At 35.5% G+C, this 24748-nt stretch overlaps 1 protein-coding gene across 2 annotated transcripts in view; it reads right to left on the bottom strand.

Moving 5' to 3' along the window:
* The window catches only part of LOC128014501 (synaptotagmin-7), a 122519-nt gene that overhangs the window by 61137 nt on the left and 36634 nt on the right, over positions 1 to 24748 (bottom strand). For both annotated transcript variants that reach the window (XM_052598120.1, XM_052598122.1), the window contains exon 2: positions 12093 to 12196. In XM_052598120.1, the coding sequence (XP_052454080.1) occupies positions 12093 to 12196 (104 nt within the window). The remainder of the gene's footprint in view (positions 1 to 12092; positions 12197 to 24748) is intronic.

Below are 24748 nucleotides of genomic sequence, written 5' to 3'. Positions count from 1 at the left end.
ATGTTAGCAATTATGATAATAAAAATAATTATGATTTTTAAATTATATAAAAAATAAAATAAGATGCATATACCTCTCTTAAATGTAAATGTAATAATATTAAGTTATATAAAAATATTTTAAAAAGTTACAAATATTGTTTTTCTCTGAAATCCCTTAATCTTTAAAGCAATTAAATTAATTAATTTAAATTAAAAATGTGAAAATACAGCTGAAGAACATACTAACTAAATATTCAAATTAATGCATGTTCCTTATATACTGACAAACATAGAGAATTAAAAAAAATATATTAATGTTTTATAAAAAAAATAATTAAGATGCTTTTGAAGAGTTTCTTCGCAAATGCAGATTGTTATTTATTATGTAATCATGTTTAATTGTGTTAGTTGGCTGTATTTTATCAAAAGAACCCAACTGTAGTTTGATTGAAGTCAACTGGAATTCACAAAGAAAAAAAAACATGATTTCTGAGATTTATTTATGAGTTATCTGTTTTTGCAAATGAACTCTTCACAAATTTTCTGAAAAGCAACATTCATAATACGAGAAATTCTGTAGAAATATTAAAAGTAAAAAAACATCTGAAGAACATGTAGCATGTCCTTGATATGCAGCCAAGCATGCGTTTGTTCATGCATGCAAGTACAATCACTTTAAACACACGACACGTTCGATTGAGAGTAGTGTGATTGTTAAATATCACACACACACACACACACACACACAGAGTACTCACAGGCTGCAGTTTCTGGGTAAGTAGTCACAGTTTTTGACAGACAAGAAGCAGTTATCAAAAGGAAACTGGTCTGTCATCAACTGTATCATGAAATGTTCACAGAGAGAGAGATGAGAGCGAAACAAACCCGAGCGAGAGAGAGGAAGAGTGTGTTTGAGAGAGAAGTGGGGATGAAAGAGAGGGAGGAGAGGACGCCGCCGTTGATTGAGACGAGCGGAGGAAGAGACAGCTCGCCAACTGTGAGGCTCGGAGGGGGAATGAGCGACAGTCTGTGTGTGTGTGTGTGTGTGTGTGTGTGTGTGTGTGTGTGTGTGTGTGTGTGTGGAGGAGAGAGTCAGATATGTGCATTCAGAAGCATGACTCGCTCTGAGCAAAGACACACACACGTGCAAACGCTGCTACACACACAGCTGCAGGCAAAGACATCAGAAAGAGCTTCAGCCATACAGACACAAACACATTCCTCTCAGTCTCAGTCGGAGCGCTCTCATATTTCTTCATATATTCTCCTTTTCTTCTCATCTTTTCTGTGTCTGCTCCAACTGTATTCATCTCCCTCTGGTTTGGGCTTCAAATGCATTTTTTCTCTCTTTCTCTCTCGATTTTTGAAGTACTTTATTGGAGTGATTGTTACACACACCACCTACCATAGATACACAGCAAATATAACTAAAATAAAATCAGTAACAGAAAAATGATTTCCCAGATATTTACAATATGTAAAATAAAATATAATAAAATAAAAAGATAATTAAATATTAATTTCTAAAATACAATATCTAAAAATATTTGAAAAAAAAAATCTATAATTCTATATTATATAATAAAATAAAACAAATAAAAAACAAAATATTTTATTCAAAAAATTAAATATGATAAATTATAAAATAAAACAAACTAAATAACAAAACAGATAAATTGACAAAAAAAACTGACATAAGCTGACCAAGCTTAAAATAATAAAATAGAAAAAATTGAAAATATTTCCTAAAAGTAAAAAATAATAATAAATAACAATAAATATACATATCAAATGCATAAAATAATAAACCAAATAGTAAAAAAATAAGAAACTTTCTAAAAATACAAAAATCTTACTTTTTAAAATGTTATATATAATGTTTATTAAATATATATATATATATATATATATATATATATATATATATATATATATATATATATATATATATATATATATATATATAAAAGCTTGGCTTCATATCAAGGACATGCTACATGTTCTGTTTTTATTATAATCTAATATTTATAATTATTTTATATATTATTATAAATGTAAAAATCCTTGAGTAGTGAAATGTTTTCAGTCATATCTAGGCTGCTGTTGGCTTCTCAAGAACTCTTAAAGTATCTGTTCAAGTTAAGACCCTTTGAAAACCTGAGAAAACAGTGTGCAGAACACAGAGACTTTAGTCGAGCTGTTTTGATCGGAGCTCAAAAACTACATTTAAAACGCAAAGAGATCTAGCTGTGAGCCACTTGCTCAATTAAACATCATGAGAATCATGTAAAAGTGTTAGTTTAATAAAAAATGCACAATGCTCAGCTTAAAGTTTCATTAAACAGACGTTCAGCCAGCGTTACATTTACATTGTGCAAATGCTTATCAAATGTAAATGACATCATAAGAACAATTCATTAACATAATTTCATTTCTAACATTTACACAACATTTACACAACATTAAGCCAAATGTTTGCAGAACACTCCCTGTTAATAACAGTACACGTTTTAAACTGAGCTTACAATAACATGACCTTCTGTCCACCTAACAGCACAGAAATGATCATTATAATAACAAACATCCAGCAGGAGATACGAAGATAGTTTTCAATCCAAACATACTGTACCATCAGTGGGTCTCATTCATGAAACACGAGCAGAACGAATTTTTGTGTAAATCGCGTGTAAAGTGGTTTTGGCGTAAATTTTCGGATTCATTAAAACGTTCGTATTTTCCAAATGTTAGTTGGTACGAAAGAAATCTACACCTGCTCCCAGCCACGCGTAAATCGTGCATTTAACGTCTGAACGTTTTGCTCATTAATACGGCTGCATTTTAATTCACCTTAATCGGGTACATATTTACACAGCATTTTGAAAAAAATATTATATATATTAATTACATACGCTTTTTCTTTTAACTTTTATTATGAGAGCCAGTAATAGGATCTGTAATATGCTTCCAAACTTCCTTTTTTAGGACCTGATACGCCACTAGTACACTTGAAAATAAAATGTGGCGTTTCGAATGAACTTCTGATAATAAAACTGCAATTTCTGCAGCTGAGAAATGTTTCTTTTTCAGTCGCTTTTGAGAAGACATGTTGAAATCCTTCATTTGGTGTCATAATATGATGCTCATATATAGTTGTCAGTCGGATTTAATGGGCGGGATTTATGGTAATTGAGAGTGAGCGTGCACGCGCGTCCCATTTACAACTGATTGGAATTCATTAACACACACACACACACATTTCACTATCACATCTGACGTTTACGAAGTTTTTGTGAATCAGGAGAAGAGTTTTCGGGAAGTTCTCTTTACGCGCAAATCACTCAGATATTTACTCGTATATTTACGAATGTTTCATGAATGAGACCCAGTGTGTTGCCTTGATTGAACACGCATAAATGAAACAATCAAACGTTTATCACATAACTCATGCGGTTTCATAGAGTATATGATCAGCATACTAGGCCTACAGAGCAGTTAAGATCAATGAGAAAGTGATCTGTCCTATTCCCAGTCATCTCAGTACAGTTATGACTCACTCTAGATATTAAATTAACTTATTATTGGCCATTTTAAAGCAAAAGGAAGTGCGCTGCCTGACTGCATCTAACAGAGCACAGTCTGATTCTAGCGTCGCACACTACTTAGGGTGGACATTGTGTGAACTGAAACACAGTTCAGCTTCTGAAGGAAAATTCTATTTTAACCACATCAATTAGAGTCAATCAAAAAATCAGCAGTCGCTCCTAAAAATGCCTGTTTCCCTTCATTATTAGAGAAACAGTGCCGGGAGAAGCGGCTGTCTTATCAAAAAGTGCAGTACAGAACAAGAGGTCTCCTCCAACCCCAAGACAGGATGTAATTATCCCAGCGCTTCACACACACACACACACACACAGCAATCTGAGTCTCAGCAGACTTCATTAAGGATTTAATATCAATCTGCTTGACCCCTTCGACTCCTAGTCATGACGCAAGGGAAGCGTGAAGTACAACGGACACTCATCGGTGGAGTTAAACACTAAATAAAGCCATTTTACTTCAGTAATGGGACACAATTCTGAGAGTAATATTTAATGAAAAAAGTCATTTTTTTATATTTATAATGTTTTTTTTTTTTTTTGGGTGGGTAATTTCAAAACGACACACAATATACGTATTTTCCAGACTATAAGTTGCACTTTTTTTTCATAGTTTGGCTGGTCCTGCGACTTATAGTCAGGTGCCACTTATTTATCAAAATTAATTTGACATGAATCAAGAGAAATGAACCAAGAGAAATGAACCAACAGAAAACATTACCGTCTACATCCATGAGAGGGCGCTCTATGCTGCTCAGTTCTCCTGTAGTCTACACTGAAGATATATAGCGCCCTCTCGTGGCTGTAGACGGTAATGTTTTCTTTTGGTTATTGGTTCTAAATAAATGCGACTTATAGTCCAGTGCGACTTATATATGTTTTTTTCCTCGTCATGACGTATTTTTGGACTGATGCAACTTATACTCAGGTGCGACTTAAGGCCCGTTCACACCAAGAATGATAACTATAAAGATAACCATAAAGATAACGATATTAGCGTCCACACCAGCGAACGATATTGTTTGTGTATTATAAGCGGACGCGCGTCTACTGCTTTAAATTCTCCGCTCATTACAGCAGGATTGATTCTGATTGGTTGGCAATGTTTTTATCGTTCATCAGAAGAAAAAAAATAGTTCTGAAAGTGATTCCAGCTATATAGTTTCTTTTTGCCTTTATCGTTATAGTTGTGGTGTGGACTCCACTATTCTTTAATATTGAGAAAGATTTTTAGAACTATATCTTTATCTTTATAGTTATCGTGCTTGGTGTGAACGGCCCTTTATAGTTCGAAAAATACGGGTGTGTGTATATATATATATATATATATATATATATATATATATATATATTACTTTGTTTTTGTAAAACATTTTTTAAGTTAAGTTAAGATGCTGAAATAATAACTCACTAAATTCATTAAACTCTATTTAAAAAAAAAAAATGGAAAAATTGGAAAATGATGAATATGATATAAATTATTGCTGATTAGTTTGTAGTTTTCATAATTAACACATTCTTACTGATGATTTTGAGCCTTCAAGTGCTGGAAAATCAGCACAGATGATCTGGAAAGAGTGTGTCTGTGTCTCTCAAACACTGATTAAACGGCCGGTGCTGATTAGTCAATCTTTAGAGGTTCTTAACAAGTCTTTGAGGAAGAGTTAATGAAGTAAAAAGCAGGTCACACACTGGTCAGCGGTTGAATCTCAAATACCTCGCATTGTGAGACGCTGCAGTTCACATTCAACAAATTAACCCTGTAAAGCCTGACATATCAAATAACAGTCCGAATATTCTTTTCTTTTAATGGAAGAAAATCTTGGAGCTCACACTAGAGGAATTAAAAACGCAATTTCATTTTATGAGCAAAAATAGAATTCGATGCAGATGCTGATATGGTGATATTTCTATATCCAAAAAAAAAAAAATGAAATTCTGATTATTCTTGTAATGTAAATTAATCTTTATAAAAGTACAGCAGACTACTTACATAAAAAAACAAAAACTAAACAAACAAATTATATAATTCTATTACGTTATAGACTCTCCAAAGTCAAAGTTCTCAATGTTTACATTTAATTTATCAAATGTTTGTATTCCAAGCAAATTACAAATGAGGGCAATAGAAGCCATCAAAACCAACAAAAGAGCAACAAAATATAAGTAACGTGACAAGTTCAAGTTCATGAAATGAATGTAAAGTAGAGATTACTGAAATAGAGAGAGCTAGTGTTTTTTTCTAAATAAAAAGAAAACTAGAAGTAGATAGAAAAAAAGTATAGAAAATCTTAGAGGATCAAAGTTTTTATAAATAAAAAGAAAACAGATAGATAGATAGAACAGAAATAGAATAGAGATTGATAGTGTTAGAGGGACAAGGCTTTTAATAAGTTAAAAGAAAAGTAGACCTAACAGAAATATAATAGAGAGTATTAGTGTTAAAGGGTTTTTTGTTTTAATAAAAGAAAATAAGTAGATATAATAGAAATATAATGGAGTATTAGCATTAAAGGTTTTTTTGTTTTAATAAAAGAAAATAAGTAGATATAATAGAAATAGAATAGAGCGTGTTAGTGTGAATTTTTTTAATAAAAGAAAACAAGTAATTAGAATAGAAATAGATCAGAGTGTGAAAGTGTTAGAGGGTGGTTTTAATATTTTTAATAAATAAATAAAGTGAATCAAGTAAATAAAATAGAAATAGATTAGAGAATCCTAATGCTAGTGAGTCAAGGTTTATTTTAATAAATAAAAAGAAAAGTAGACATAATAGAAATAGAATAGAGAGTGCTAGTGCTAGTGCTAGAAGGCTGAGTGTAGATGGAAGATGGCTAAAGCTGCTCGGATCGAGTATCATTATGAATTCTACATGATGTCAACATGCTCTCCATATTACTTCTGTACCTCAGTTCTCTTAGTGTGTGACAACTATTGGATTTCTAAACTATTTTAAGAAGAATATCTGAGGCAAAGCTACTAGAATGAAACATAACTATGTCTCCTGATCTACTAGGAGTAATAAAACACTCCTTGGGGAATCTCACGCAGGTGTAAAATGAAGCGTCAGACAACAGATCGAAGAACTACAGACAGCAGAATATGAAAATATCGAGCCCTGAAAAGCTCTGTTGTCCTGTTTGTCCTTGAACGAAGGGAGTGTGATGTATCGCCGTCTCACTCTCATTACACTGAAAGTCTGCCTGTCTTCCTGTATGGAGAGGAAGATGCAACCTGAACCCTTTACACAGACCGGTTACTCCATCCACCCAGCACTCGACACAACAGTCTTCATTTACATGCACACACACACACATGTGCTCATAACCCGGTGTGCTTCATACACAACTACTACAGCAGCTTCTGAGTAATGAAATGCTCCTCTGGGAATAATACATAATACTCAAACATATACAATTCTAATAAAATGAGTTTCATTTACAAATGTATTATTTTTTTGTAAAATGTATTTTAAAATACTTATTATTACAGTATGTAAAAAAATATTTGATAATATATAATCCTATTTATGATTTATTTATATAAATCTCCCGTTTTAAAATCAATGCGCTATAGTTGTATATAATTATGCACGATACAGTTATGTACAGTGGGTACAGAAAGTATTCAGACCGCCTTAAATTTTTCACTCTTTTTTATATTTCAGCCATTTGATAAAAACATTTAACTTCATTTTTTTCCCTCATTAATTGTTGACATTTTTGCACATTTATTAAAAAAGAAAAACTGAAATATGACACGGTCTTAAGTATTCAGACCCTTTGCTCAGTATTTAGTAGAAGCACACTGTCGATCTAATACAGCCATGAGTCTTTTTAGGAAAGATGAAACAAGTTTTTCACACCTGGATTTGGGGATCCTCTGCCATCCCTCCTTGCAGATCCTCTGCAGTTCTGTCAGGTTGGATGGTAAACGTTGGAGGACAGTCATTTTCAGGTCTCTCCAGAGATGCTCAATTGGGTTTAAGTCAGGGCTCTGGCTGGGCCATTCAAGAACAGTCACAGAGGTGTTGTGAAGACACTCCTTCGTTATTTTAGCTGTGTGCTTAGGGTCATTGTCTTGTTGGAAGGTGAAGCTTCAGCCCAGTCTGAGGTCCTGAGCACTCTGGAGAAGGTTTTCGTCCAAGATATCCTTGTACTTGGCTGTATTCATCTTTCCCTCGATTGCAAGCAGTCGTCCTGTCCCTGCAGCTGAGAAACACCCCACAGCATGATGCTTCACTGTAGGTGATGAGCAGAGCCTGGTTTTCTCCACACACACACCGCTTAGAATTAAGGCCAAAAAGTTCTGTCTTGGACTCATCAGAACAGTCAATCCTTCAGGTGTTTTTTAGCTAACTCCATGCAGGCTTTCATGTGTCTTGCACTGAGGAGAGGCTTCGGTCGGGCCACTCTGCCATAAAGCCCCAACTCGTGGAGGGCTGCAGTGATGGTTCACTTTCTACAACTTTCTCCCGAACTGCATCTCTGGAGCTCAGCCACAGTGATCTTTGGGTTCTTCTTTCCTCTCTCACCAAGGCTCTTCTCCCCCGATAGCTCAGTTTGGCCGGACGGCCAGCTCTAGGAAGGGTTCTGGTCGTCCCAAACGATTTCATTTAAGGATTATGGAGGCCACTGTGCTCTCAGGAACCTTAAGTGCAGCAGAAATGTTTTTGTAACCTTGGCCAGATCGGTGCCTTGCCACACTTCTGTCTCTGAGCTCTTCAGGCGTTTCCTTTGACCTCGTGATTCTCATCTGCTCTGACATGCTCTGTGAGCTGGAAGGTCTTATATAGACAGGTGTGTGGCTTTCCTAATCAAGTCCAATCAGTATAATCAAACACAGCTGGACCCAAATGAAGGTGTAGAACCATCTCAAGGAGGATCAGAAGAAATGGACAGCAGTTAAATATGAGTGTCACAGCAAAGGGTCTGAATACTTAGGAACATGTGATATTTCAGTTTTTTTATATATATATATATAAATCTGCAAAAATATCAACAATTCTGTGTTTTTCTGTCAATATGCGGTGCTGTGTGTACATTAATGAGGGGAAAAAATGAATCTAAATAATTTTAGCAAATGGCTGCAATATAACAAAGAGTGAAACATTTAAGGGGGGCTGAATACTTTCCGTACCCACTGTATATATCTGTTTATAATACACATTTTTTACTGTATTGCATACCTGCTGCTGCCATCATATAGACCCATTTCTATTGTTTACGTGCTTGTCTTCGATTTCTTCTCGTAAACTCAGAGATGTGGATTCGGACGGCAGTTAGATAACCACATGACTTTGGTTTGTCAAAAAACAGAAGGTAATTCAGCCAGGGATTTTTACAAGAGTGGTGAGAGATAAAAAAAAAAAACGACATTCTTGATTCAGACGGCAATTAGATCTCAGACTACCCCCTCTAAATGTTGAAAATCACTTACATACCCATGGGAAACAATTACCGCCCGAATAGGGCTATAGTCACAGTATGTTGTATGTTGTGGACCCATCAAAATAAATTATTAAGAAGGCAGTCTAGTAATACTCTAATGACATGCAGTATGAACATTATTTACTGTTAGTAAAATGTCTAAAGTGGACTATCATAATAAAGTGTTACCAAAACCCCTAAGAGTAAATATTAAACTTCAGCACATCATTTATGTTTGACAGCATGCAACACGCTATCAGCAACTCTAAACACCTTTGTGACTGTATAGCAACACGCTAAACCCAAAACACTTTAGAATTTAAGAATTTAAACAAAACATTTATGTTGCCTTTTTTAGGTCGAAACACTTATATTTATGCTAAATTTAACTAAAACTAAAACTGAAATAAAAATTAATTAAACCTAAATATTAATGTATTGACAAAAAAATTTAAGTAAAATGAAAACTACAAATATAAAATGCTTGAAATATTAAAAGCTATTATATAGTATATATATAGTACATACCACTAAAATAAGATTGGTTTTCAATCAGCACACACACTCTCAGCAAACAAACTGTTACTGGCAGAGGTGACCCATCTGATCTTAATGAGGTGACAGGCACAGCTTCCTGCCGAATGCAGGTCATTTCCTGTTGAAGTTGACGAACACAAGGTCACAAAGCGTTCCGAGCTCCAAAACACACACAAACATGCATTCACTTAGCCATTATCATAATAACAAAACACAGTAAATCAGACTCGGGTGGTACGCAGCGGTTTTCACATGATCAGTCCAGTCTGCTGGCTGCTTTAAAAGAGATTTCCAAAGCTAGACCAACTTAATATTGGCATGACCAGACTGGGAGACCATTTTAAACCATCTATAACCAGGATTTAAAGTGATAGTGCACCCAAAAATGAAATGAATTGGTGTTGCACTGGACTGGAAATGGAAAACCTGAACTGGAGCACTGAATGACATCATTCATCTTTGCATCATATACGCTAGTATTTTGGCTCATTTTGAGTCAAGTTTCTCGCACAGACCAATTGTTTTCCTTCATAAGACCTAAATATATTGTCAGGAGCCACGGGTATTCATTTCATGATTCTTGATATCATTTTTTTATTCTCAACTACCTGTTAAAGCAGCCGATCACTTACATTTAATGAATCACCATGGACAACAGTTTCATCAAAAAATCTTCTTTACTGTTCTACTGAAGAAAAAAGTCATATACATTTTGGATGGCCTGAGAGTAGATTAACGGCAAATCTTCATTTTTTTTGTGAACTATCCCTTTAAGAAGTTTGCTTATATTATAGACTCGATGAGTAATGACTTACAAATTAAACATAGCCAAAAACTGCTGCATATAAGGTAGTATTCAAACAAATAAATAAACAATACTTGCTTCAATTGTGAATATTTCTTTTTTATTTGAGGGCATCCATGAAAGAAGGTCTCCAAAGTATAGCCAAGTAAACACAGAAATTCATTCCTCAGGCACACACACACACATTTGTTAGTATGCATGTGCACATCCTCACTAACCTAAACACACACATGCACACGCAGGTTGAGAGGGCATGTATGAGCTCAATGACCTCATGACACCGCTGTGATTGCCTGTGGTCACTCTTCTGGCTGGAATAAGGTCAGAGATCACATACAGTTGTGGCCGAGAATATCTGGCTGAATTTACAACTGCCTGTACGTGTGAGGTCTGCCGGCATGTTCAATTACGGATTTGGCTTCTGCTGGCGTAAACGGGAAAGTGGCTCTTTCACTCTGAAACACCTGTTTCCGGTCACTCAAGGTCGTTCCAATCAGCGCTGCCTTTTAAAATCTGATCAGCGGTCATCAGGCTGAAATTACAGGTCACTGTTTTCAGCCTTAAACTGGAGAAAACGCTCATAGTCCTCATATTTAACGCTCATAGTCCTCATATGACATCACAGAGGAAACACGCTAAACATGTGTGATATCAGACACTAACAAAACTAAATACACAACATTTAATGAGCTTAAACTACATTCATTTAGGGTTCACGCATTGGGATACATGCATGACACACACCGAGAATCAATTAGCTTTGACTCACAAATGCAAGCCAAACAAACGAGTCTGTGAAGAGCTGTGTGGTGTGGTTCCACTCCATCTGTGTAATGATCCGTCCTAATCAATAAGCTTTTACACTGATTAATCAGCATGGAGACCACATTATTATTTCACATTTTACTACAAAATCCTGATTATGAAGCAACACATAGAAAAATACAAATACTCCTTGTAGGTCTTTTGTTTGCTCACTTGTTTTTGAGGAGAAACATCTGAGACAAAGTTGATAATTAACTAAGAATTCAATTAATTCTCCCAGGCTTAAGCCATAAAATACTAAGGCCCCGTCCACACGGAGATGGAGCTTACCCCAATCCGATCTTTTTTTTCCCCGTCTCAAGAAATATCCGCGTCCACGCGAAACTGCATAATGATGTAGTATACATGCCAGACCAGTATGTGGCGCTGTAATTCTGCCACAGAGATACACTATAAACAGAAGAAGACTTGGACTATGCTCATAAACCTTGCGCGTGGTACACAAACAGACATGGAACAATACATTTATTAATCAGTGTTAATGTTAGTTAATAAAAAGACAATCGTTCAGTGTTTGTTCATGTTTTTGTTGCTGTTACGTGACGTAGAGGTGTCTGACTAGGGGGGAGACGTGGGCTGATGACGTCATCGTTTCAGAAAATATACGGTTTAGCCGTCCAGACGAAAACGCAAAGACAGCGTTTTCAAATTTATCCACTCTGGGACCCGGTTTCAAAAAATAGCGGTTTCACCTTACGAAAACGCCGGATCCGTGTGAACGAAACGCCTATCCGATAAAACATTTGTGCGTATTCACAGAAACGCGTCTCCGTGTGGACGGGGCCTAAATCTGTCATGTTATAGAAAGGTAAGTTAAACAAATGCATATGCAACGTTTATTCAACGCATTATAAATGTTCTGCACCATTGCACAAACAAATGCATGTGCATGAATGTCTTAAATGTGTGTGTAACTCACCAGCTTGCGCTGACACCATCCGCAGACGCCGCAGAGCGCTACCAGCCAAACGCCACACACGGTTACCGCCAACGACACCAGCAGCACGCTCAAAGAGACGGAGCCTGTCAAACACACACACAATGTTAATATCCAAGCATTGGGGGAACAGTCTGACATTTACTCGGACCAGAACGCCAAGAGTTTATGAAGCCTCTGAAGTCCTAAAAATGAATCGATCGGGAATTGGGAACAAATGTGACTGGAGAACAAAATCAGAGAGGGAGAAAAGGACGAATGGAAAGGGAAAGTTTCTAATCTTACAACTCCTTCTTGAGTGTTTTCAACAGGTTGAACTCTGGTGTTCTTGCTAGTGTGCGCTTTGGTGTCATTTAAGGTGCTCTAAATGTATTTTACCGTGTTGCTCTTCAAACTACAGTAAATGAGCTGAGAGAGAGAGAAAACTAGCATTCAACAGTTTCAGCTAATGACTGCAGTCAGACACTACAACACATAAAGTCGATATGTAGCTAATAGAGTCTGCATACACATGCTTAGACCATAGACTGAGTTTCGATTGACAATGACACATGAAATGCAGCTCGCTACGCTAAAAGTGCCTGTGATAGGATATATAATGACAGAGGAAACAGTAGGAATAACATGCATGTAGCAGATCAGTGCTGAGGGCCACAGATGTGAGAGACAGAGAGAGACGGACAGAACTGAAAAAGACAGGAAGGAACCTGACAAAATATGATGAATGGACGCATCTGCTGATGGAGGTGAAGGGAGGAGATGGAGGGATGGATGAGAGGAGGGAGGGAGGGACGGGAGTAAAGAGTGATAAACGTTTAAGATTGATCTCTCCTGTGAACTGAAGGGACAAAGCGTGATGCACTCATGCAGTCAGTGTGTGTGTGTGTGTGTGTGTGTGTGTGTGTGTGTGAGATACACAGGCTCTTTGATCTGCTGTTCCAGCACAACCTTGTGAAATGAAAGCAGAAGCAAACCTTCAGAAAGAGCTTCTGTTCTACATCAACAATGCTTTACTGTCATAAATATTCTCAATAATAGTAAAAACTTTGGAAAATATATAAATAAATATAAATATACTTGTAATAATATATAACAAATATATATTTCATCTTAATTTATTTTTAATTATTTAATATTACATAAAATATTTTGAAGTACATTTTATTATATATATATATATATATATATATATATATATATATATATATATATATATATATATATATATATATATATATATATTATTTTTCAAGGAAAAGCAACATAACATAGCGACATTAGAATTCAATCTGAGCACCCTAGCTGCCACAGTGCAAACACACACAGTGTTTTCTTCTTTAACCCCTTCATCTGCTGTTTTGTTTCAAACTTTATACACTTCTTATCAAAGGTTTTGCTTAAGCTATATTTCTCCAGAATAAATGTCACCAGCTTTTATATTTTGTTATCTTCATTCCAACATTATGAGGTGTCCACATACTGTTGTAAGTCGCTTTATCTTTCTCTCTCGTTGTTTCTTGTCTGTTATAATCAGACATTGAAGAAGTAGTTCTGGGGAAAGGATTGTGTTTTCTCTATCTCTCTCTCACACCCATACAAACAGAACAAAACACTCTGGTTTGAAAAACCAGTTGCATTTCTCTACAAACATGAACTGAGGTGAAATTGCTTTCTGAAACAGATCAACACTGACTTAATGCAGGAAACTCATCCAGTGAAACAGAGTGACTGCCATATACAGCGCACAGTATATGAGTCTTAGCAAAATGAACAAAAACTGCAGTGAAGTGAAAATTAATAATTGACCAATTATAACAATATTGCACAATAATAATAAACAATAACAGTAATGCAACAATATTTATTTAAACAAAAAATAATTTTATTAAATAAAATAAATTATCTACACACACACACACACACACACACATACATAGACATATTAAACATATATTATTGAAATAAAAATGTGTTCATACAATATTTTATACAAAATTCGTATTATTTATAATATTTATTTATTAATATAATTAATAATAAAATCTAAACTAAAGCCAATAAATTGCAAAAAAAAAAAAAAAAAAAAATTGCAAATCGATCAAAAACTAACCTAAATTGAAAACAAATAACTGATAAATTGAAAATAAATTGAAAATAACAGACAAGCAGAACCATTATGTACTGTCACATGTGATTTAATGTAACAATATTTTGAAAAATTCAAGAATTTATTTTGCAACTTTACACAAAATTTACGGATTTACACAAAAATGTATTCTGCTTTTGTCATTTAAATTATTTTATTTATTTTTTGTTATTTATATATATATATATATATATATATATATATATATATATATATATATATATATATATATATATATATATATATATATATATATACACACACATACACATATATTATAACTGCAATGAAAATGTGTTCATACAATATTTTATACAAAATAATATTTATTTATATAATTATTTATATATTTAAAATTCATAATAATAAAAAACTAAACTAAAAACAATAAATTACCAAAAAAAATTGTAAATCTAACAAAAACAAAAAATAAATTGAATACATATAATTGATAAATTGAAAATAAAAAAGACAAGCCATTAAGTTCAGTCATGTGTGATTAACTGTAAAATTCATGAATTTATTTTGCTAATTATTTACACAAAAATCAATTCTGCTTGTTTCATTTAAATCGTTAAGATACAAATATCTATTTTTTTTATTATTTAGTTTATTATTATTCAAATCAAATTATTCAAACATATAATTCTGATAATTGTTGTGTGTCCCTGGTGTTAAATCGATGGCCTTGTCCACTTGATCTAAAGGAAGACCGGTTTCACAGCGAATGCTGCTTAATGCTGGAGCGTTTTAGTGAGGCTGTGAACCTGTGGCCTTAGCCTTCATCAAAACAACCTTCACCTTTATCTGAGAAAGACACAGAGCAGTAGATTATGTTTGTGTCTCGGGTCTTTTATCAGAGTGTGTGTGAGAGGAGAGGAACGAGAGGATGAAGGTGCGTCTGTGCCTCCGGCCAGAGGAGGAGTACAGCTGATGAAATCTGAACGAGAGAAAGGACGCACACACCACTGGAGCCCATTACTTCTTCACCTAAATAGTGTGCAGTTAGACGAGACAGACGGAGAAAGATAAGGAGAAGTTTGGTTATTGTTTTGCGGCTGAAGATAACGTTGGTCTCAGACGGCCACCGCGAGTGCTTCATGTGATTCTCATCTCTGATTTATGAAGAAGTCTAGCTGTTATTATACTCAAACCTCACAGATGTGCATCTGCACTACTCAGAGACGGACAATACCTCGCTCTCCGCCCTCGAAGTAACCTCACAAATGATTCGAAGAAATGCAAACCTGACGCTGTAACACGCAAGAGAAAAGCCGTCGGGAAATAAACACCTCAAACCAGATCTTTTTAATATCTCAGCCGTTTTCTTCTAAACAACAACACGACGGTTCAAAGGCACATTACACTCCGAAATCAAAAGAGAGAACATTGATGTTTTAGATATTAAAGATATTTTGAATTGAATAAAACAATAAAAGAAAATCTTAATTCATAAATAATGTTAATGCTTACTATTAATTAATAACATTTAAGGCCATTATTATATTTTAATATTTTATTTAGATAGTGCTGATTAAAAATTAAGAATATATTTTTATTTTTACATTATGAAACATCAGATAAATAAATGTTATTGTTTTATATGAATAATAATAATAATAATAATAACAACAGTAAGCAGTAATAGCAGCAGCATTACTAATAATAAAATAAAAAAATATGTATATTTTTATATTATGAATAATAATAATATTATTATTAGTAGTAGTAGTATAGAAATATTACTAACAATAATATGTATTTGTAATATGATGATGATGATAATAATAACAATAATAATTTATTCAATTTTATATATTTGTATTTTATTCAATAGTTGACAATTAATAAAGAAATAAGTGTTAATGTCTTATATTATTATGAATAATAAGAAGAAGAAAAGCAGAAGAATTGGTAGTAGCAGTAGTAACTAATAATAATAATAATAAACAATATTTTTGTAGTATAATAATAATAATAATAATAATATATTTTAAACAATTGTTATACATTTTATTAGATATTTATATTTTGCTTAGTATTTGTTGTCGATTAAGAATATTATCTTATTTTCACATTATATCATCATATTATATAACAAATAAATAAATAATATGTGTATATTATTATGAATAATAATAGTCGTAGTAGTAGACAATAATATTTATTGATATAATAATAATAATAATAATAATAATAATAAAGTGATTTTTTGATACATTAATTAAATAGTATTCAGGTAATATTGGCTGAAGATGAATTAATACAAAAAAAAAAACTTAATTAGTTGAAATAATTAAGAGGATTAATGAGAATTTTGGGAGGGGGAAATGTATTTCATTATAATGAATAATGGTTACATGGACAAAAATATGAATGATCCTTAAAATAGGCTTCATTTTCTTCATGCCAAGTGTAATTTCTTCTCTTTGTCTTTTGATTCTGGCATGAACTTTACGAGCTTCGCCCAGTGAAACTGAACAAACACGGTCTCCTGCTGGTGCTTCTGAGAGGAAAACGTCTTGTGTCTCATCCAGAGTCTTAAACTGTGCTCAGAACGGCCAAGACTCATTCATTTTACAGCTCTCTATACTGATGCTCTGTCTCTATTTTCATGCCTCCCTAAGAACTTCAGAGAAACAGAGTACATGAGATGTATATCACATACAGATAGATCTCCATTACATATCCTGTAAGCCATGGAGAAACATCAAGCTCTGTGCTCTCCGTGTGTGTGTGTGTGTGTGTGTGTGTGTGTTTGTTTTGTCTCTGTGTAAGATCCTGAGTGTATTAGTCTTATCAGAGGTATGAGATGATTAGAGCTCAAGTGTATTAGACTCTCTCTCTCTCTCTCTCTCACACACACACACACACACACACACCTAGCTCCCCTGATTGACTCTTAATGATTTACTGGCAGTAGCCTATAGTTTGAGCTTGCAGCGCTGCATTAAAGCTCCTGATAACAACTTTGTACTGCTTTTATGCTCTCTAGGAATATTATTATCTATTCTGCTTCCTTCTTATTACCTCAGCATGACCGGACACAACAAAAATAACCATCGTTGACATGTAGATGAGTCCACATCACACTTTGAGTAGATCTTTATGGAGGAACTTCATCTTCATCTATACAGATGCTCAAAATTTTCAGCATCAGTGTCACATGATCCTTCAGAAATCACTCTAATATGATGATTTACACCATAAACTCTAAAAAGACTGTAAATATGAGCTTTACGGCTCAAATGATACACAAGCTGATATTTACATTTCTGTTTTAAATCCTGCAATAAATGGCAGAATTTGCTTCAGTTTGATTATGTGTTAAATACATAAATACACTTGTACTGAACCCATAATAATCAGTAAAGTACATCAGCAAAACGCTCTATTTTTGGTCAAAGGCTTGATACTTTACATACGTGAGTGCAAATGTGATTACACACACACACACACACACACACGCAAAAAGAAAAGAATAAGTGGACCTCAGAGGTTAAAATGATAAATAAGTGTATGAGCACTTAAAGCTCTTTCTGTCAGAGTTTAAGCTCACTCTGTCATTTGCGGGTCATATGATATTTCAATTTGCTCTGCTAATTCACTTTATCTGACTAAAGGATTTGATAACGGAGCAAATTAGACTTCCAGAGCATGAAAGAAAGCCAGAGACGGAGAGAGATGTGTGTGTAAGAAGGTGAAGTGTTCATCTGTAGTCTGGAGCTAAAAACAATCTGCTGCTAGTAGATGTTAGCCACTACGCTAAGTGTCTAGAGCACTTAGCAGCGGCGCTCTTATGTCATCTGCTTGTTCCTCTTAAATATTCAAAGCAGTTAGTGCACAGGCTTCAACTCACTGAGCTGCACCACTTGTAGCACTTCAACATAAAACAATAATAAACCACATTTGAGCCCATGCAAACCCCGCCGTCAACATATCTTAGGTTTCTACTCGGGTGTTTGCTGGCCACAGTCAGCCTTTTCTCGCTTTATTTTATTATACATTACAATATACATTAGCTTTAAAAAGATTGGGGTAATTTTTTATATTTTGAAAGGAAATAATTAGAGCCCGACCGATATATCGGCCGATATGAGCTTATTGCATTTAAATCGTAACTCTGGACTTGTGCTCCGGGTCCGTGAGCCACCACAGGACCAAAACAAACGCAATTCATGTGACCAAACCATCACATCCAGACACTTACGTAACCGTACACTGCATCTGACCACAGTAATGGCTATTAAATGAGTATAATCTTAAATTAAAACACCTGAATGAAATCATTAGAACCGTACTGTCGGCTCACAGGAAGAGTAATTAATCTGTTTTAACAGACGGGGTCCGAGTACCTTGTTTTTTAATTTGGCCTTTTAAAACTTGTTTCCTCTTGTGGACCGTGATGCGCCTGCTTGGTTTCATTGGCTGGTTGTCATGGATACGGTTATTTAATCTGTTCCCTGGCTAGTCATGTGACCCAAGCATCCCTTGTGTGATGCTACCAGCGCCTGACAGACAGCTTTAATGCAGGATGAGTGTGTGTGTGTGTGTGTGTGTGAGAGCACATGGGATGACAGCAGCGCTGGGCGGCAGTGAATGAAACGGCTGATGTACTTTAAGAAAACACACCAGCCAATCCGGCACTTCCTGCTAAACATCCTCCATTCAGAGCAGTTCTTAAATAGACTTGATCTGAAAGCCATTTCTGCATTTTAAATGGGGTTTGAAGTTTCTGTGAAATGAAAGAGGTCGAATGTTCCTTCATTTCTTGAATAAAAGTTCTTTGTACTGTTAAAACATGGATGCTTTCTTTTTAAGACTCAAAACTTCCTTCCCAATTCAAAAATACCATTTATAGAAATGATGGGAGTGACATCACAAGAATACATTAAGACCGCCCACATTTATGTGTCATGCCCATATTTGGTGTTCAACTGTTCAGTAAGTAAGTGGGTGGGGGGGGGGGGGGTACAAAAAATATTTTTTATTAACAATTAAATTCTTGCAATATAAATTTACATCCCACCTAGCTTTTTTATTTTTTTATTTCTAAAGTATTTTATTATTTATTTATTTTTCACTTGGTAGATCTCAGTGAGTTTCTCATTTGAAAAAAGTAAATTCCCACACTAAAAAGTGAGGGCACCCCTGCTTTACTACTTTTAAATGCATTTTTTTAAGGCATTGTACCAGCCTTTCTTTCTTTCTTTTTTGCTGTAGTCTGGCATTTGAGTTTAGTTTCGAGTGGATTAATTATCAATTGGATGCAAATGGGATTCTCATCCTTATGTAAATTAGATTTCATGATGATAACATACTATAATTCTTAAAGGTCCCCGTCTTCGTGATTTCATGTTTTAAACTTTAGTTAGTGTGTAATGCTGTTGTTAGAGTAATGACGTCACTAAAACAGTTTTTTGACTAACCTCCGCCCCCATATTTTTCAAAAAAAGGGGGGCGTGGCCTTGTTGCACTCCGACGGAGAAGAAAGAAGAGCTGTGTTTGTCGCTATGTCGTTTGAAACGCTGTTATTTTCATCTCTGAGTCCAATCATCTTTGTTTGGGCTTCCCAGGGACGCTGTACTTGGAGATTAATGGTTACAGTTTATGTCTAACTCAGTTCCCGAAAATTATAATCCACATGTAAAACTATGTGCAGCAAATTTTCTCAATCAGTTTAAAGCCGGATTCGCACAAAGATTATTCTTGAAAGATGGAGCAGTTCCCTCTTTGTCTGGAGAAGGCGTTGTTTATGGACCACAACCGGTAAGTGTATTTTATTATTTAAGTTGGTGCGTTTAACAGTTTCTGTAACTTACTACATAAAGGGCAACGCTGTTTAACTTTGTTAACTAGATGTTAGGGCTGTGCAAAAAAACAAATGCGATTTTCATGCGCATCTCGTCGTCAGTAAAAACGCTCCTGTGACTATAAATACATCTCCAGCACATGCTCTTGCCCACTTGCTTCTCAAAACTACTCCAAAACTAGTCCAATCACGTTTGCAGGAGGGCAGCGTGCTGTAATCTGCTGTCGAATCACAACACAGGAACCGCTGGCCCAATCAGAACTCATTGCATATTTCTGAAGGAGGGACTTTATAGAACAAGGAAGTCATCAGCCCGTTTTTATAACAGTGAAAACAGCGGTATACAGATAGGTAAATTGTGTGAAAAATACTGTGTTTTTTTTGTACACGCGAAACATGAACACATGTTATATTGCACACTGTAAACACAATCAAAGCTTCAAAAAAGCGCGTAAAACGGGACCTTTAACTCACTCCCAGAAATATTGTACAATTTATGACTGTTTAAGAAAGTTTTGGGAAGAAAGTTTTAAGTTCTTTAAGTTATAGTATGCTCGACGAAAAGTTGATTCTTTATGAAAGATGATCTCGGTGTCTCTCGACACATTTCCTCCATCGGTCGGTGCGAGGACGGCGGTTTACGGGTCACATGTTGGTGTGGGTCAGCGGCACCCATTCATTCTTCTACCATTTTCTTCATCCAGTAATACAGGAGCGAATGTCCAGTAGCAGGCAAACAGAGCGGACGGCTTCACACATACACACAGTGTGCTTTAGTGTAGATAAAAAGCTTTAGCCTCGGCCTAAAGAGAGATTTATATTGCATGACCTGAGAAACTGAAAACCTCAGTCTCTCTCTCTCTCTACTTCCCAGACGACTCACTGAAAATGTCAGCTGAGGCTTAAAACTCATTCGTGAGATGATCAGACTATTAAATGGAAACAATCGCACCCGTCATCACATACAAAAGGCGCTAACTCTCTGTGTCATATCTTCTTTATTATGTCACGCTTCTGAAAAGCTTTCATTATGTGCTTTTGTCCTTGTGCTGATCAGTGTTGGGGAAGCTACTCGTCACTCCACACGCTACACATGATTTAAAGCACTTCAGCTAGTCGTGCTTTTCATAAGAGTTAGCAATACCCACATTCAAAACATGATGGAGAAACAGCTGTATGTAACTAAATATTACAACAGAGAAAGACATGCAATACTGTGTGCAGACTTTGGTGAACACTAAAGAGTCGAGACTCAAATGAATCAGTTTGAACAAACCGATTGACGAAAGTGAATTATCTAAACAGGGCTGTGTTCAGTATGTTGTTGTAGAATGCTACTCTTTTTTTTAGTATGGACACTCAAGCTGTGTGCATGTAATACACATATGAATGATATGCAGCAGAGCACACTGGGTGTAACACTGTATCCCACAATGCAATGCGCTCGACCTGACCTCCTTTTACCATGTGATGACTGAACTGACAGTGAACACTGCTAACAGGATCAAGATGGATGAATGGATAGACAAATAGAGAGATGAAAAGAAAGAGACAGACAGACAGATAAATAGACAGACAGACAGATAGAAAAGAGATGGACAGACAGATAAAAAGACAGATGGAGAGATTGAAAACGGACGGACAGACAGATAAAAAAAGAGACGGATAAAGAGATAAATAGATACACAGACGGATAGAAAAGAGACCGATAGACAGATAAATAGACAGACGGATAGATAATAGATGGAGAGACATAAAAAGACAAAAAGACAGATGGAGAGAGTGAAAAGAGATGGATAGACAGATAAATAGACAGACAGATGGATAGAAAAGAGACGGATAAACAGATAAATAGACAGACAGACGGATAGATACTAGATGAACAGACAGATAAAAAGACAGAAAGACTGATGGAGAGACTGAAAAGAGACGGACAGACAAATACACAGACAGACAGATAGAAAAAAGACAGACAGATAAATAAACAGACAGACAGATAGACAGATGAATAGACAGACAGACAGGCAGACAGATAGAAAAGAGATGGACAGACAGATAAATAGACAGACAGATAGAAAATAGCTGGACCGACAGATAAAAAAACAGAAAGACAGATGGAGAGACTGAAAAGAGACGGATAGACATAACTACAGACAGACAGACAGACGGATAGAAAAGAGATGGACAGACAGATGAAGACAGAAAAACAGATGGAGAGACTGAAAAGAGACGGATAGATAGATAGATAGATAGATAGATAGATAGATAGATAGATAGATAGACAGGCAGACGTAGAGACAGACAGATCACATCACATATGAGCATCAAGTTAAACTCTGCTGAACTCTGTGGTGTTGCCTGCGGTCTGTCGCTGGAGATCTCTGGCTCTCGCTGCAAATGAAGGACTTGTGGTGGTTTTGTCTCTACATCGCTGCGAGTGTGAACGCTCCTTTCCTCATCAGTCTGCCCATTAGCGCAGTGATTAATGAAGGCTTAAAGGTCAGACGCTCTCTCTTCTGTCATATTCATAAACGCTGGGGTTTGTCTCATGGTCATCTGCTGTAGACTCACTCTCTCTGTCTTCCATCTCTCCCCTGTGTTTGCTTCTTCCCCATGTCCATCTTTTTATCCGTCCCTTCACTCTTCCTCTCAGCGCAATACTCTTTTCATTTAACAATTTGCCATAATCTACTCCTGTAATTTCTCTCTCTATCTCTCACTGTCTCGCTCTGTTGTTCCCTGATAAAGCCATAAAGATGAAGGACAACAGATAAACAACTGCCGGCCTACTCTCCTGCCCTGTGGGGACGAGTGGAACGACAGTGCACAGGGAGAGAAAAGGAGAGATACAGACGATCAGCGGGAAGAAGAAGCAGCTGCCGGTAATGCTATTTAGGAATGATCTGTTGAGCCGGCGTGTTTACTCAGGAATTCACCAAAATACCATCATCATTCTTGTTCCAAACCTGTATGAGTTTCTTTCTTCTGTTGAAGTCAAGATATTTTGAAGAAAATTTGTAACCTGACATTTGGCGGTATGCCACTGATTTGGCCATTTGCAACAAGTGGAAGGTGAGTAAATAATGACAGAACTTTAAGGAAACTTTTAGAAAATAAATATTGTAGACTTAATTAGTTACTATATATATATATATATATATATATATATATATATATAGTAATTGTTTTGAAACCATTTCCAATTTCTGTGGTGGAAATAACATTAAAAATGGCTTCTTTTTCTTTATAAGGGACATTTTATGTATAGTAAAACATTTTATGTACGGAACATGAACATTTAAATGTATAGTAAAAAAAATATTATAATTATTCAATTATTGCAATTATTCAAATTACAGCTTGATTATAAATTACACCAAAAAAAAAAAATCCTAAATATTTTTGAATTTCCTATTCTATCTATATACTGTAGTCTATATAACAAAATTCTGCACAATAACTTTTGAGTGAAAAAAAAAAAAAAAAGAAAATGCAAGAAATGAACTCAGAATTTTGAGATCATTCAAATTTATTTTATTTTTTTTATTTTAACAATTAACATTTTATTATTCTATGGCGGGAACTGGTATCTATGAGTTCTACAAATATGTTACAATATTTGTAGGGTGGATTTTCATAATTTAAAGGGGGGCTGAAATGCTATTTCATGCATGCTGAGTTTTTTACACTGTTAAAGAGTTGGATTCCCATGCTAAACATGGACAAAGTTTCAAAAATTAAGTTGTACGTTTGAAGGAGTATTTTTGTTCCAGAAATACCTCTTCCAGTTTGTCACAAGTTTCGGAAAGTTTTTTTCGAGTATGGCTCTGTGTGACGTTAGATGGAGCGGAATTTCCTTATATGGGTCCTGAGGCACTTCTGCCGGAAGAGCGCGCGCTCCCGTATAGCAAAGCACTGAGAGCACAACAGACTTCACTGATCAGAGCGAGAGCGTCGCGAAATGTCACAAAAGGAGTGTGTTTTTGGTTGCCAGGGCAAGACAACCCTGCACAGATTACCAAAAAAAAACAGCATTAAGGGACCAGTGGATGGAGTTTATTTTTACAGAGCATCAACGGAGCTGTGCAAGTGTTTGTGTTTGTTCCCTGCATTTCGAAGATGCTTGTTTTACAAACAAAGCCCAGTTTGACGATGGATTTGCACATCGTTTATTTCTTAAGGATAATGCAATCCCAACGGAAAAGGGTCACGATCGTGTGTTGGAACCACATGCGGTGAGTAAAACTTCTTCAAATATCTCTGTGTTGTTAACTTAGCTATCGGCGCGTAAGCACATCAAGTAAACAACATGCGATGTTGTCATCAAACTGCACTTTCCACATGTACAGCTTAATAAAAATAAATAAATAAAAAGACGACATGAAGTGGAACTTAGTCATTTTCCAAAACCGCTAAGCAAATATATACAGTTTCAGTACATACCACATAGAGATGTTGTTGCTGCTGCTGCTCTCGTTCAGTTTCAGCCTCTGGATCTGATTCTGGATCATAAATAAACGGCTGAATCTGACTCTTAGCCATGGTTTGTTTTGGATGTTTTTTTCCTCACAGTAATGTCACAGCTTCCAAACGCTCTCAACGCAAAAGCCTACTGGCGCTTGTGATTCTTTAGCTCCGCCCACACGTCACGCCTCCAGCCACTCGTGTTTTTCCGGGAAA

This window comes from Carassius gibelio, chromosome B25, assembly GCF_023724105.1.
Source record: "Carassius gibelio isolate Cgi1373 ecotype wild population from Czech Republic chromosome B25, carGib1.2-hapl.c, whole genome shotgun sequence".
NCBI classification, from domain to species: domain Eukaryota; kingdom Metazoa; phylum Chordata; class Actinopteri; order Cypriniformes; family Cyprinidae; genus Carassius; species Carassius gibelio.
The sequence above is the reverse complement of the archived record's forward strand: the minus strand, read 5'-3'. Positions and strand labels throughout refer to the sequence as shown.